The sequence below is a fragment of the Dama dama genome, chromosome 3, assembly GCF_033118175.1.
Source record: "Dama dama isolate Ldn47 chromosome 3, ASM3311817v1, whole genome shotgun sequence".
NCBI lineage: Eukaryota > Metazoa > Chordata > Mammalia > Artiodactyla > Cervidae > Dama > Dama dama.
The window spans coordinates 28,512,244-28,525,867 of NC_083683.1; the positions used below are offsets into that span (position 1 = coordinate 28,512,244).

The 13,624-nt window shown below is 34.5% G+C and overlaps 1 protein-coding gene across 6 annotated transcripts in view; it reads right to left on the bottom strand.

Annotated features, from left to right (window-relative positions):
- The window catches only part of PPFIA2 (PTPRF interacting protein alpha 2), a 329,308-nt gene that overhangs the window by 13,671 nt on the left and 302,013 nt on the right, over nt 1-13,624 (bottom strand). For 2 of the 6 annotated variants that reach the window (XM_061125227.1, XM_061125217.1), the window contains exons 22-25: nt 9,760-9,822; nt 8,502-8,531; nt 6,299-6,492; nt 2,535-2,632 (exon numbers count right to left, since the gene is read on the bottom strand). In XM_061125227.1, coding sequence (XP_060981210.1) covers nt 2,535-2,632; nt 6,299-6,492; nt 8,502-8,531; nt 9,760-9,822 — 385 coding nt within the window. The remainder of the gene's footprint in view (nt 1-2,534; nt 2,633-6,298; nt 6,493-8,501; nt 8,532-9,759; nt 9,823-13,624) is intronic. The other 4 variants (XM_061125256.1, XM_061125207.1, XM_061125246.1 and 1 more) reach the window with 3 other exon arrangements.

The window sequence follows — 13,624 nt, forward strand, 5'->3', positions numbered from 1 at the left end:
TTTTTCCATTGTGGTGTTAGACCTCAGAAAATAGGATGTAAGTTGGTGGTATTATATTTTGATTACATTTAATCAGTTACTGTAGTTCTATCTACTGATTATACCACACTGTATTTCAAAAGTTGGGTAGGTATGTATGGTTGGCAGTAACAGTTCTGTAATTATTTTTACTAATGGCACAACAGTTCAACAAAAATGTCAAGTTCTTTTTATGCTAAACAAATTTGTAAATAGAAAGCGTTCTTTCCTAGAGCTGGGTCTATGTTTTGTTAGTCTATGACATATATAGTTACCATATTTCTATAAATATATGTCTACCAAAAATTCCACTGACACACCTATAGCTGTTTATGAAATAATAAATATAAAATAATCCATTTATTTACAGGCTGAAGGTAAATAAGATACTACTCCCAAATTATCTTCTTCAGAACATCATAGTTTTTTTTAATTTCATTTTGTAAATTAGATCCCATTCTATAAATCTGTTTCGAAGCAAAACTTATGCTCTGACTTTAAAGCTTTGTAAGGATCCTCTTGACCTAAACAATAAATGGCTAGAGATCAGTGTTGACGGTTTCCTAGCAACAAATTAAATGCTTGTAGATCCTTGATATGCACATGGCCTCTTCACTTCAAAAAGCTGTTTATTAAGGTCAAGGTTAATAAATACTTCAGATAATAATAGAGACCCCTAGTCACAGTCAGGAGTTATTCCTGTAAATGTCATCAGATCAGTCACAGGAAATGGGTTATTTTTATGATCTCACTCACAGCTACATCACACATGGAGTTGCCTGTGTATAATCATGGTGAATCATGGTAGTTTTTCTCAGAGTTATGCTTACAATTGCCAAGTACTAATATAATATTTGATGTAGTGCCAAAAACATCTATATCTGAAGCATTCCGTGGTGAAACCAAGCATAATAAAATCTAATTGGAAAAAAGCACTTCAGAAAGAAAACCAGAAAGGCATATCCCATGGTAAAATCTTTTTGTGTGCTAAAACATCTTTTGTTAGGTTAAGCACAGACTTCCTTTTGGGGTCTTTCTTGGCCAATTAATCCCCAAATTTCAATTCAACTGAACAGCGTGGTCTAAAGATAGCTTGCAATTTCCTGGGTCCCCAAAACAAAGTGAAATCAAACAACTCAATTTTGATAATGGAAAAACACTTTCTTGCTCCTAAGCAATGAGTCAAATGAAGTGTTACAAGAAATCCATTGTGTCTGTCTAGTCTCCAATGAACCATTTATAGAAAAATATTTTTAATCAATCACCTTCACAGGCATTCAGACCCATTCTACTATAACTAATGTACTGTCCAAGAACTGCCAAAGGTAAAAGTAATTTCTAACAATGCTTATCACAAATGAAAACTACACAAGTCTAACATCTTAAAGAGTAAAACAGTGCTAAACTTTAATATGGGGAAGATGGATAACATGTAATACATACTGTTTTCATATCTAAAGTAAGCCCTAAAGGCAGTGAAAATAACAACAAACTCATGCCTAACTTTGAACAATTAATTACAAATACTTACTGGATTCAATGAAATACTTCTAAATATAAACTCCCAGGAAACAGCAAACAAATAATAACTTATAAGGAGTTCATTTTGCTTATACTTAAAATTTTTTTCAAAAACTTTGAGCCTTTTTTCCATTAAAAATAGACATAAAAGGACATGATCCCCCCCCCCCCCGCCCCAAAAGTCCTATAGATAACTTATATCTTACATCAAGTCATTAAATTTTCCCTCAACAACAACAATAATAAAAATAAAGCGGTCTCTAACAAGTGTAAGGCCTAACATGTTGTTTTTTTTAAACAGTTCTTTCCTCTGTATACTAAGGTATATCTCAATGTTTAAAGGTCAGTTACTAAACACAGTACTTTTCTAATAGGTCTGTTACAGGGGGTGTCTTTTCTTATCATTCAAATCAAATATTTTCATACAAATATTAGTTGCAGCAGCCAGTAATCTTTCTAAAACCATTTCTAGTTAAAATTATTAGTGAATTAGTCTCATAGGGGAAAAATCCCTCTGTAACTTCTATATTAAAATTCCTATATAATTTCTATGTCTTACAGAAAAAATCTCTGGGCACTGAAATAAAATCAAATGATACAAGTCAAAGATGATGCTATAAATAAATTATATACCATGTTTCTCTGAATCATAATAAGAAGGTTCTATTAAAAGTTTGACAAAAATATCTATGTTGAGGCATCTGTAGGATAAGCAATGTATAATTAATAGGTTCAGAGGAACAGACCTCAATTCAGAAAATCAAGAATATGCCCCCAATGGAATATCTATCTTATATAGTGATGATAACCCTTTCTGAGTTTTAACCAGAAAAGTAATGAAAAAGAAATAATGATGATACTTCTAGTTGAATATTTATGTTTTCTAATGACAACTGTAATGCATACAACATTTTAGGTTCACAAAAATGAAAACTAAAAATCCCCCCCCCCCCAAAGAAAGACTTATGATTTGATATGAAAGAAAGACATAGTACCTTTTATTTCATGTTGGCTTGCTTCTCGTCTTCTTTCTAGTTCTTTTCTGTCATAATTCAACCTTTTTAAGCACATAATTCCATATTGTAAACTTGTTCTGTTATTTTTTTTAAAAAAGGAGAAAACACAGTGAGTTTACTCAGTAGATGATTAAGCATAGTCAACACTATGCCTTACTTCTTTGACAATATGTTAATAAGTTATATCTGTAATTAAATTCTTTAGGATTATAGGGAAATAAAATTATAGTTTTCTAAGCACTCAGTGCTTCTAAAGAGTAAAGAAAGTATTTTTGAAATAAATTAAGAATAGTCTTAAAATTATCTTGGATTTTGTTGTTCATCCACATTTTTGTTTTCTGTTAGGTTATTTTAGCATTGTTTGAAGACAAATGAACATCTTACTCACTTGAAAATAACTCAAAGAGAGTCACTATTATGGAGTCAAGAAGGAATTTATAGGAAATGGTTACCCTCCTTTTCATGATGAGAAAAATAATATAAAAATATGAGTACGTTAAGTATTAACATATAGAAGCAAATAACAAATGGTCACTAACTCCTAAGTAATAGAGAAGTATGTGAAAGGAAAAAGTCAACAAACAATGGAACTCCCTATGGAGAAGATATTGTGGATGAACAGAGAACTGACTGATCCTTAAAGATCAAGCAGAGAAAGATGACGGGGCACCATGAACATAGGATTGCTGATGAAATGTTAAATATGTGGTGATAGTGAGACCCACTGTCCAGGGTTGAGAATCCATGTCAGGAAATAAGGAGGAATGTGATTTCACATGGAGAATGGGGTTACATTAAGAGAAACATGCATTCAGAATAATGTGGGACACGTCAAGGTGATAGAAAATTACTGGACAATTTTCAAAGGAGAAAAACATTAAAGGTTTTGATTTAAGAAAGAATGAATATGATAGCAAAACAGGAGTTGGGAAAAAGAGGTAATTCTAGGTAATAGGGAAATAAGTTGAGGAATCAATGCTGTCAAAATTATGGTCACAATAGAGACATGAAAAGAAAATCCAAAACCCAGAGATGTTTGAAGAGAAGAAAGAAGACTCAGTGACACTATATATAAACGTTATGGAAGAGTATAGTAGGTAGAAAGAATCTCTAGGCCTCAAGAATGAAGAGCACTGATTATTAGTGATTTCTCAAATGTTTAGAATTATAGACAAAGACATACACTGGAGAAGGAAATGGGAACCCACTCCAGTATTCTTGCCTGGGAAATCCCATGGACAGAGGAGCCTGGTGAGCAATAGTCCATGGGGTCGCAAACAGTTGGACATGACTTAGTGACTTTCACTTCACTTCACTTAGACACAATACACTGGCCAGGCTACTCTTACATGCTGGATGCACATCTAAGCCCTGCATTTTTAGTAAAACAATGCTGAGTTCAAACAGTTCAGAATCAGGAAAATGAAAAAAAAAAAAAAAACTACATTAATTGCTACTATTGGATGAATTGTGTTCCCCCAAATTCCTGTGTTGAAGCCCTAACCCACCCTACTTCCGAATGTGACTGTAATTGGAGATCGGGTCTTAAGAGAGGTAATTAAGATAAAATAAGGACATCAGGGTAGACCTTAATCCAGTATGACCAGTGTCCTTACAGAAGAGAAAATTTAGAACACAGAAAACTGGGAAGTATTCATGCACAGGAAAGACCACGTGTGGATACACTGAGAAAGCAGCTGTCGGCAAGTCGAGGTGAAGGAACCAACAATGCTGACACCTTGTTTCCTAGATTCCAGAACTTTAAGAAATTAAATTTCTGTTGTTTAAGCCACCGGTCTGTGGCATTTTGTTATGTTAGGCCAATTAAACTAATTCAGTGGATACCAGATAATACTGATATGAAAACCATCACAGACATTAGCCAGCTTGAGATTAAACCAGTGGCTCTTTGCCTAATTTCTGCCAGACTTTTATATGTAATGCAAAATTGTGCTATAAAGGCGATATATATATATTGTTATAACAATGTCAGTCAGATGGAAAACTGAGCTACAAAGACAGCAGGTTGTCATATGCAGTCAAGACCTACCTCTTTAGGTCAGAGCTCAGAACAAACAAGAATTCTGCCATTTGAGTAATTTTGTTTCCTTTAAAATATTTTTTAATACCCAAAACATTTTTTATTGGGCTGTGGCCAGTTAACAATGTTGATTTTTTTTTTTTTTTAAACCTGATCACTGTGTTAACCATTTCTCTAATAACAATAATAACTAAAACTGATCTACTGAAGAATACAAAACAGGCACAAGTGTGTCATCAGAAATTCTGGTATTCAAAAATCTATTGCAACCACACAGAATTTGAGGGCTTAAACATTCAACCACAGAGAACTCACTACCTCACAGTGTGTGCTATAGAGCAATAGCGATACAATGTTTTTCTATTGGACATAAATCACCCACTCTATAATCTACACCTATTTGAAATAGGAAAGTATATATTCAAGAGAGCAAACATTATTCTTCTATCACATATGTTAAAACATAAGTAAATTTATCTGAATTCTTCCCTATCCAATCTAAATTTAATTCCTTCCTTTCCCCTAGACTTCTACCACTCTATCACAGTTTAATATCCATAAATGAATACAGTTTCTTGTCATCATCTCACCACAGAGTAGGATTTTTATTGTGCCCGCCAATAAACACAGTACAGATATGCCCTGTCAAGCCATTAACCAGAACTGAGACTTTTGTGTCAACTATAAATATTTTTTTCAATTGAACTGCTTTTAAATAATGAATTCCAAATCAAGCATTTTAATGGTTTTTAAAAATGGTATTATATTTATCTCTACTAAATTTAATCCAATAGTGTCAACAACTGTTGAAATTCAAAAGATTTTGATAAATTTGACTGAAGAATCTCAGTTATTATCTTTTCATCCTAACTTTATGTCATTAACATATGTGATTTTTATACCTTTTAATTTCAGTCATTAATTAAATGTTGGACAGGATGTGAGCAAATAGTTTGCCAAATTGTATAGATTTATATTTATTTACTATAATTAACTATATATAAAATGATAATAATACAACTGACAGTTTTGCAGATGACTTACAAAGAGATCAGGCTATAACATTACATTTATGACATGGTATTATAAGAAGTGTTTTTTTACCCCCTGGATAATAAACAACTTGCAAAAAGAATTTTCATATTTTTAATCACAGCAATTTACTTCTCTGTGTTCTTACCACTGTCTTATGTATTATTCACTGTTTTTTTTTTTTTTTCTGAAAATCAATGCACAAATAAGCAAAAGCACCGAAAGATTTATATAAAAACAAAAATGTTTTTCAGAGAATTCCTTCTCAAATTTTTTTCTAGCATATCCCTAAGTTATTTAATTTATAACTACATATATCTATAGTTGAAACTGATGAATTTATTCTTAATAAATATTTTTCTACAATGAACACATAGATTCAAATTGCAAACATGAAATTTCCTAAAGATACAGGGGGGAGAAAAGATCCACACTGTATAAGAATTTTGTACTGTCTAATTCTGTCAACTTTGGGCATGTAATATGCACCCAGCTCTACATTAGACAGTCCCTGCAATTCATTACATGAAGATATTTTTGCCAAGTAGATGTACACAGATGTTTCAAAGAGCACATACTCTATATTTCTTAAATATCTCTTTATGTTCTAGCAATATATACATTAATTACTTTTTCACTTAAATTATCTCAGAAAAAACCTAAAACCTACCGATGGAAACTATCCACCATTTTTAAATGGACGCGGAGATCTTTTTTTGTTAGGTGATCTAGCATTCTTGCATCTACCAAGCATTCCATAAAATAACTTCTGTACTGAGGTAACCCCAGGCTGGGAAGCCATTCGTTTCCAATCCACTCATGGTTCATATCTCCATATGCCAGGGTCTGTAGAAAAACCGGACACTAGAATTGTTTTATAGCAGTCAAGTTTCTTAACCAATAAAATGAGATGGTAATTGGATGATATGGGCCATCATTTTAATTGATATTTAATTCTTTTATATATTGAAATGAAGCAGAAATTATATTTAGCCTCTAAATTTGATTTATTTTGTACAAAGTGGAAGTCTGGGTCCTTGCCTACAAGGTCCTTGCCTAGAGTGAATCATTATGCTCACTTTTGTTTTCTCAAAAGAAAGTACATTTTATACAAAATACATTTTAAATTCAAAAGTTAAAAATGAATGATATAAACAAAGGCTGAGCTGAAAGATCCTGACTTTGTATAGATAGATTTATTTAATTCAACTTATTTTATCTTTATCTGTCAGCCAGTATGCCACCATTTCCTTCTTTTCAATGCTACTCTTATATTGCGGGGGTGTAATGGCAAATCTTGACGTGAAAAGAGAAACTCCAGTAAATGAAGGGAGAAAGGAGCCCCAAGGCTAGAGGGCAGAATGCTGAAGCTTTATGTGGCCTCTGTTGTTACCTAGTGAAGCATGCAACCAGGACTCTATAAAAATTGATGAAATCTTTTATAGATATCAGTCAATACAGACTTTGTATTTAAAGAATCAGAGCATGACCAAAAAGTAAAATATAATCTAATTCTTTAATATAACAATATAAACTGATCTTACCAAACACTGTTGGTAAAAGTCAAAAATAAAACCCAAAAAATCAACCATCGCCACTAAAACAATTTTTAAAAAGAACTATTACTCTCTATTAATTTGACAATATTTTCCATTCAGATCCTTATCAAAGTCCCAATTAGAACATGTGTTTCTAATTAAAATTGAGGTGTCCCTCTTATTTTGTGTGTTCTTAAAAAATGAAATGCTTAGCAAAATAAAAACCTAATGCAGCCCTAAGTTACTAAATGTAGGTCCTAGCAGTATCTGGGCTTCCCTGGTGGCTCAGTGGTAAAGAATGGGCCTGCAATGCAAGAGACACAGGAGATGAGGGTTCAATTCCTGGATCAGGCAGATGCCCTGGGGAAGGAAACGGCAACCTATTCCAATATTCTTGCCTGGGAAATCCCATGGACAGAGGAGCCTGGCCAGCTACAGTCCATGAAGGTACAAAAAGCTGGACATGACGGAGCGACTAAGCAGCAACAGCAGCAAGGTCCTAGTAATAACTACCGAAAAATTCATACAAAGTTTGAATCACATTACCTGTAACACATTAATTCTTTTAGTTTAGTAGTATAATGCAGAAGTGTTGAAAAAGGAACAGCTTCCCTACAAACGTATCTGTATGTTCAAATTACAGATGTTTGGCTCATAATGCCGTCTCAATAAACGGGAGTGACTTCTGACGTGCAGTCGCAAAGCTAACCCACGTCCCTCCAATTCCATTTCTCACACACTTTCCATTACACTATAAAGCTTGTGTGTGCTCAGTCACTCAGTCGTGTCCTACTGTGTGTGACCCCGTGGACCACAGCCTTCCAGGCTCCTCCCTCATGGGGTTTCTCACGAATACTGGGGTGGGCTGCCATTTCCTCCTCCAGGGGACCTCCCTGGCCCAGGGGTTGAGCCCATGTCTCTTGCATCCCCTGCATTGGCAGGTGGATTCTTTACCACTAGTGCCACCTAAAGAATAGGTGATTCCAAACAAATTTTTTGAAACCTCTCCTCTTCCCCTTACATCCAACATAAATGATTCCTGATTAAATATATTCAGAGGGCGATTTCCAAGAAGTTTACATTGTAGTTCTTTTAAAGGAGAAAGGAAATTTTCCTTTCAAAAGAGGCCAGGTGTAAAATGACAGTCATCTTCTTGATTGCAAAATATGGTGATTTAAAAAGACCTATATAGTATTAAACATAATAAAGTTGAATACACGATTAAGCTAATCTTAAACTAAGTGAAGATTTAAAATATTATGACATACAGTTTTCTTACTTTATATATTCATAGCCTACTAAATGATACTGTTTTAAAGCATATGAATTTCCTACCTGGGCCCAGCTTCCTTCCTCAGATTCTTTCTGTGTTAGCAGCAGGAAATGATTAATAAAGCAGATAAATATAAATTAATCTCAAATTAATACAGTAAATTTTTTCCTAGTAGAAGCAAAATTGTTTTGCTATTAAAATGTTAATTAGAATACAGGAAGATAAATACACAGGTCCTTATTCAGATCCACAGTAATCAACTGAGGGGTTCAAGGGCGACTACAAGGGCACCTATGTAATTTCTAATTTAGGCTAATTAAATACACACATGTGATATATGGAGTTTTCATGATACATTTGACCTGGTCATTCCAAACCTTTTTAACTCTTAAAACTGTGGAATTTTTCGTAAGTTATAATAAAAAAAATTTTGATTATATACCTAAAAATATACAATGCACAAATGTGTATACATACATATGATGGAGAAATCCTGTACAAAGTAAATTAATGGAGTGGACAAAGGAACTGCATCCCTCCAGCTAAGCTTTGCGGTAATAAAATGGGTCTCAACAACAAGCAGCAACAAATAAAACTCAATAAGAAAAGACCAAGTGCAACAAACTAGAGTAAAAATGTAATTAGTAAACAACACTGGCATTTCTATTCATCATAAGGTAAATAATCAATTTCAAACATGAATCAAATGAAAAGGACACTAAATTAAAATAAGTTGCTCATAATAAAATGCATGGCATGCCCAACTTTGCTACTTTAAATGAGAAATTACTATACATAATATTGTATTTTTAAAAGCTGACAATTATGAGTCACCATGAATTTCTTTAAGCATGTACTTTTAATACCAAATGGACACTTTTCATGGGGGTGATGAGAAGGAAGCTCTGTATCTGAGATGGGAAAGTACAAGAAGCTAAATGATTGCATTTAAAAAGGATATTCAATCTATACATTCTATTACAAATTTAATTGGGTTTGGTAACATGCATTACCTGGGAATATGCTGAGTTTTAAGTGATATTTGCTATCAAACATTTCCAATGTTGCAGAATAGACAAATATTATTAAATCCTTTATTACTTGTTTGCGTGTTACAAACTCTTATATTAACCACATTATGATAATCTAGTATGACTTTATTTTAAAATGTCTAAATGCAGTGAAATTAGACCATAATCACTGCATATCACTGTGTGAACATACCCATTACTCTGATTCTACAGTAAACAAAATAGCTTTTCCATGCAAATAGCAGCAAAATAATGTTTTTGTATGTTCAACAAAGCTGTAAAGACTAACCGTTTTTGCTGGAGCGGCAAGATTTTCCATTTCTTCATGGGTCACCCAAACGTTGCCTGAAGGCTAGCGAGGAGGCCCAGAGGGGAGCGGGGGGATCCATGGGAGGAAGCAGCGGAAAAGAAGAAAGGCAGCGCCTCTGTAAGTTAATGGTACCCCACAGTAACACCACCATGCTCTTGCTTCTATAGTGTGCAGGAGACAGCACTGCTGGCTGCTCACAGCTCCCTTTTGCTTCTACTTCAAAAGATTAAATAGAAAGAGGCATGCTGTGAAGGTCACGTGGGACAGATTTAACATGACACTTCTGTAATTATTAATCAGGAAAAAGGCTTAATCAAAATTTGCATTTCAAAGGTATGTGGCTATTGGATCCATCTTTTTGTAATCATGGAGAACTGAATAAATTCAATCTGTAGAAGAATATTTTTTCTTCAGTAAACAAAGGCACATGTGTTTTGTCATGTTATTACCAATATTTCCTTCACAAAGTTTTGATTCTTCAATGCCCTTGGAAAGAGAAAATTGGTTGTCAATACAAAGCTGAAAGTACTATCATAACCTGCCTGGAAATCAATATCAGTTTTTCCCAAATGACCTCTTCCTTTTACAGTTCAGTGAATATGTTGTTTTCCTACATTCTTATAGAGAAAAAAAGAAAGGGAATGCTATTTTGGATGTAATAAAAGGTTTTTTTTTCAGTAAATATTGTCAGAAGTCACAAAACTTGGGTTACCTGATTTTTCCAGCAGTATCCTACACCATTATAGAGAAGAAGAATTGTAAAAGGGAATTTTCCCTCTAGCAGGCACTATTCTATTATGAAGTCTCATTTTCCTTTTAAGAAAAACAACCCATGATATTTGTTTTATACACTGACTTACATACAATTTCTAAACCAAAGTCCATTTAGTAACATACAGATCACTGGGAACCACTTCCCATCAAATACCATTTCACTGGGATATCTTTATGAACATTTCAACATTTTCCAAGCACATCAATTCTACAGTTACAGTGAAATATATATCCTATGTATTACTGGTTACTTATTTTGGAAGGAGTCTCGTTTTAAAGAATTGGCAGTAGCAAAATTGATACCCCAATATACGTCATTACCATAATTTTCTCTGGCCTTTTCTACCAACACAGTACCATGTTAACTTAGCTTCTATTATAAATAATGCAATTTAATATAATTTTTAAAATAACTGCATATAAACTAAATTGATGAGTATAATTCAACATATGGTAAATCTCATGGAGAAGAGAATTAATCATGGTTGAGCAATGAAACAGTAAATATTCACTATTATAAGTAAATCATACAGGCATAAATATCTCAAAGGATAAGTATCATTTATACATATAGAATTCTCATTTTCCTACCATTTTGGAGTTTTGAGTATAAATGAATTTTTTCTTAAAAGATAAAACTACACAACTGTAAAATATAATACAGGAGGCATCCATGTCATTAAAAGCCCCTCCCTCTATCCCCAGCTTCTAAAAATGGTGCTCATTATAAACAGAAAGTTGCATGTGAATGTATGATTATTAAACCACTTGGCAGAAGCTGCTTTCACTGACGTTTTGAGGAGTGTACTCTGCGAAGAAGAGTTTTACACTCAGCTGTCACGTTCCCCTTAAACTCAGTGATGACGCCGCTTTGCCTGAATGGCTGTGCTATCTCTTCATCACGAGCTTCAGTGATGGTTACTCGAGAGGAAATTCATTTAAGCCAGATTGTTTTACAATGCTGTCTACAGATTCCACCTTGTTTGTGAATCCAAGAAATGAAGATCTCCCTCCTTCTGTAAGAAACCTGACCAGTATTATTTCATACTGAAATGTAGACATGTACAACCTCTTTCCTTGTGGCTCAGCTAGTCAAGAATCCACCTGCCATGCAGGAGACCTGAGTTCGATCCCTGAGTTGGGAAGATCCCCTGGAGAAGGGAACGGTTACCCACTCCAGACTCTGGCCTGAAGAATTCCATGGAAATAGTCCATGGGGTCACAGAGTTGGACATGACTGAGTGACTTTTCACTTCACTTCATATAATCTCTTTTGCAGGTTATTTAAAGTCTATATCTGCCAGTCTATCACCTTATTCTGGAGTGAGTAGGATTCAAGGCTATGAATTAATCTGTACCTTTGCATGCAAAATGAGTATATATCCAGGACAATTTTCTAAAGTATGGTTGGCAAACTTCCCCAAGTTGTAAGCTGGTCGTTCACTTGTGCTCTGCAGTTTTACTTGGGAGGAGCACTGCCTGCTCTAGAGTCTTGAAAAGTAACCCATAAAATGACTCCTATATGACCCAACCACTTAGGCATTAGTTGAGGTTTTCAACAAGTTTATTTTATAAGCAAGCCCACGGGTAGTAAGTCAATTATTAAGATTTGTTTCTTTTTATCACCAGCTTCAAGGATGGAACTTCTGTCTGGGTAAGTCATAAAAAGGGTGCTTTAGAGCATGAGCGTTTCAGCAAAGAGCACATCTTAGAGAATAGCTAGAGTTGGGATGCTTCGAGCAAGCAGAGGACATAGGACACTGGTGCCTTGAGTCCAAGGATAAAGACTGCAAAAAGTAGCCTGGAAAAGCATAAGGACAAGCATCATATCATTTGGCTGTGGCTTTCTGAGAGCCACTGAAAATCATTTACTCACTGCCCTTGGTAGTCCATGTTGCAACCCCCCAATAAATGAACTGGAGAATGCAAACCAGTAAATGATTTTTTTTTGTATGTGTATGGCAAATACCATTTGAGCCTAGAAAATGATTTCTAAAATTTTAGTTATCTGGAAATTTAATAAATTATAATCAAGAGGTTTGACTTCTAGCAGTGCCACTTCTCAGCAACTAGGACATTTCCTAAGCTTCTCTAGATTCTACATCTGTTAAGTAGGCTAAAACTACATACTCATACTATAAAGACGCTAATAATTTTAAATTATGATGTAATATTCTGATCCAGGGCTGGGACTAGGATGACACCCCCCTTGATGGGGTGTCAAGGGGGCTCCATTTAAGGAAGCACTCACTTTCAGGATCATGCAAATGCAAGGTCCTCACTGACAGTGAGACCCTCACTCAGTTTCCTTGGAGGTGCCTTGCTAGCCTTACCTTAGCCCAGAGGCAGTAGAATATTCAGCTAGTATTATCAATCGACATCTAGAAGGGAAATTCCTAAAGGCGGCTAAGAATTAAAGCACTTACCTAATTAAATCATTCAGGAGAGAGTTATGATATAAAAATAAATATTAAAATGAGTTTAAAGGATAACTTATGAAAGGTAATTGGGGGGAAATAATTCTCTTGCTGTCAGAAAAACAAAATAAATAAAGCAGCCAGACCTCAGAACAACCCTGAACCTTATCTAGCTGTAACTTCTGTAATGACTTACATCATTTTGAAGCATTTTTTACTTTATAATTGAACTTCAGAGTAAATTAATTTGAAATTTACTTTCCACATTTAAAATGGCCTATATCCACATTTCTCCCTAATCTGACTTGATGTTTCTCTACCATAAAAGGAAAAATATTTCTCATATAATAAGACTAGTTTAACACAACTATATTTCACCTTATTTACTTAAAGGTTGAGGCTTAGGAGGTTAATAATTATGTAAAGGGGAACCAAAGTAGCATGAAAGAATGTTGTGAAAAAGAAGGAAAACTGGTAGGAAGCAGGAAAGTAGACTTGTCAGGAGCACAGACTCTGGGGCAAAACCACCCGGGGTGCGACCTTAGGACCAGTCACTTAACCTCTCTGTTCCTCAATCTCTCCCATTTGTAAAACAGGTATGAAAGTACCCATCTCACAGCATTGTCCTCAGACTCAAATCAGTTACGGCATGT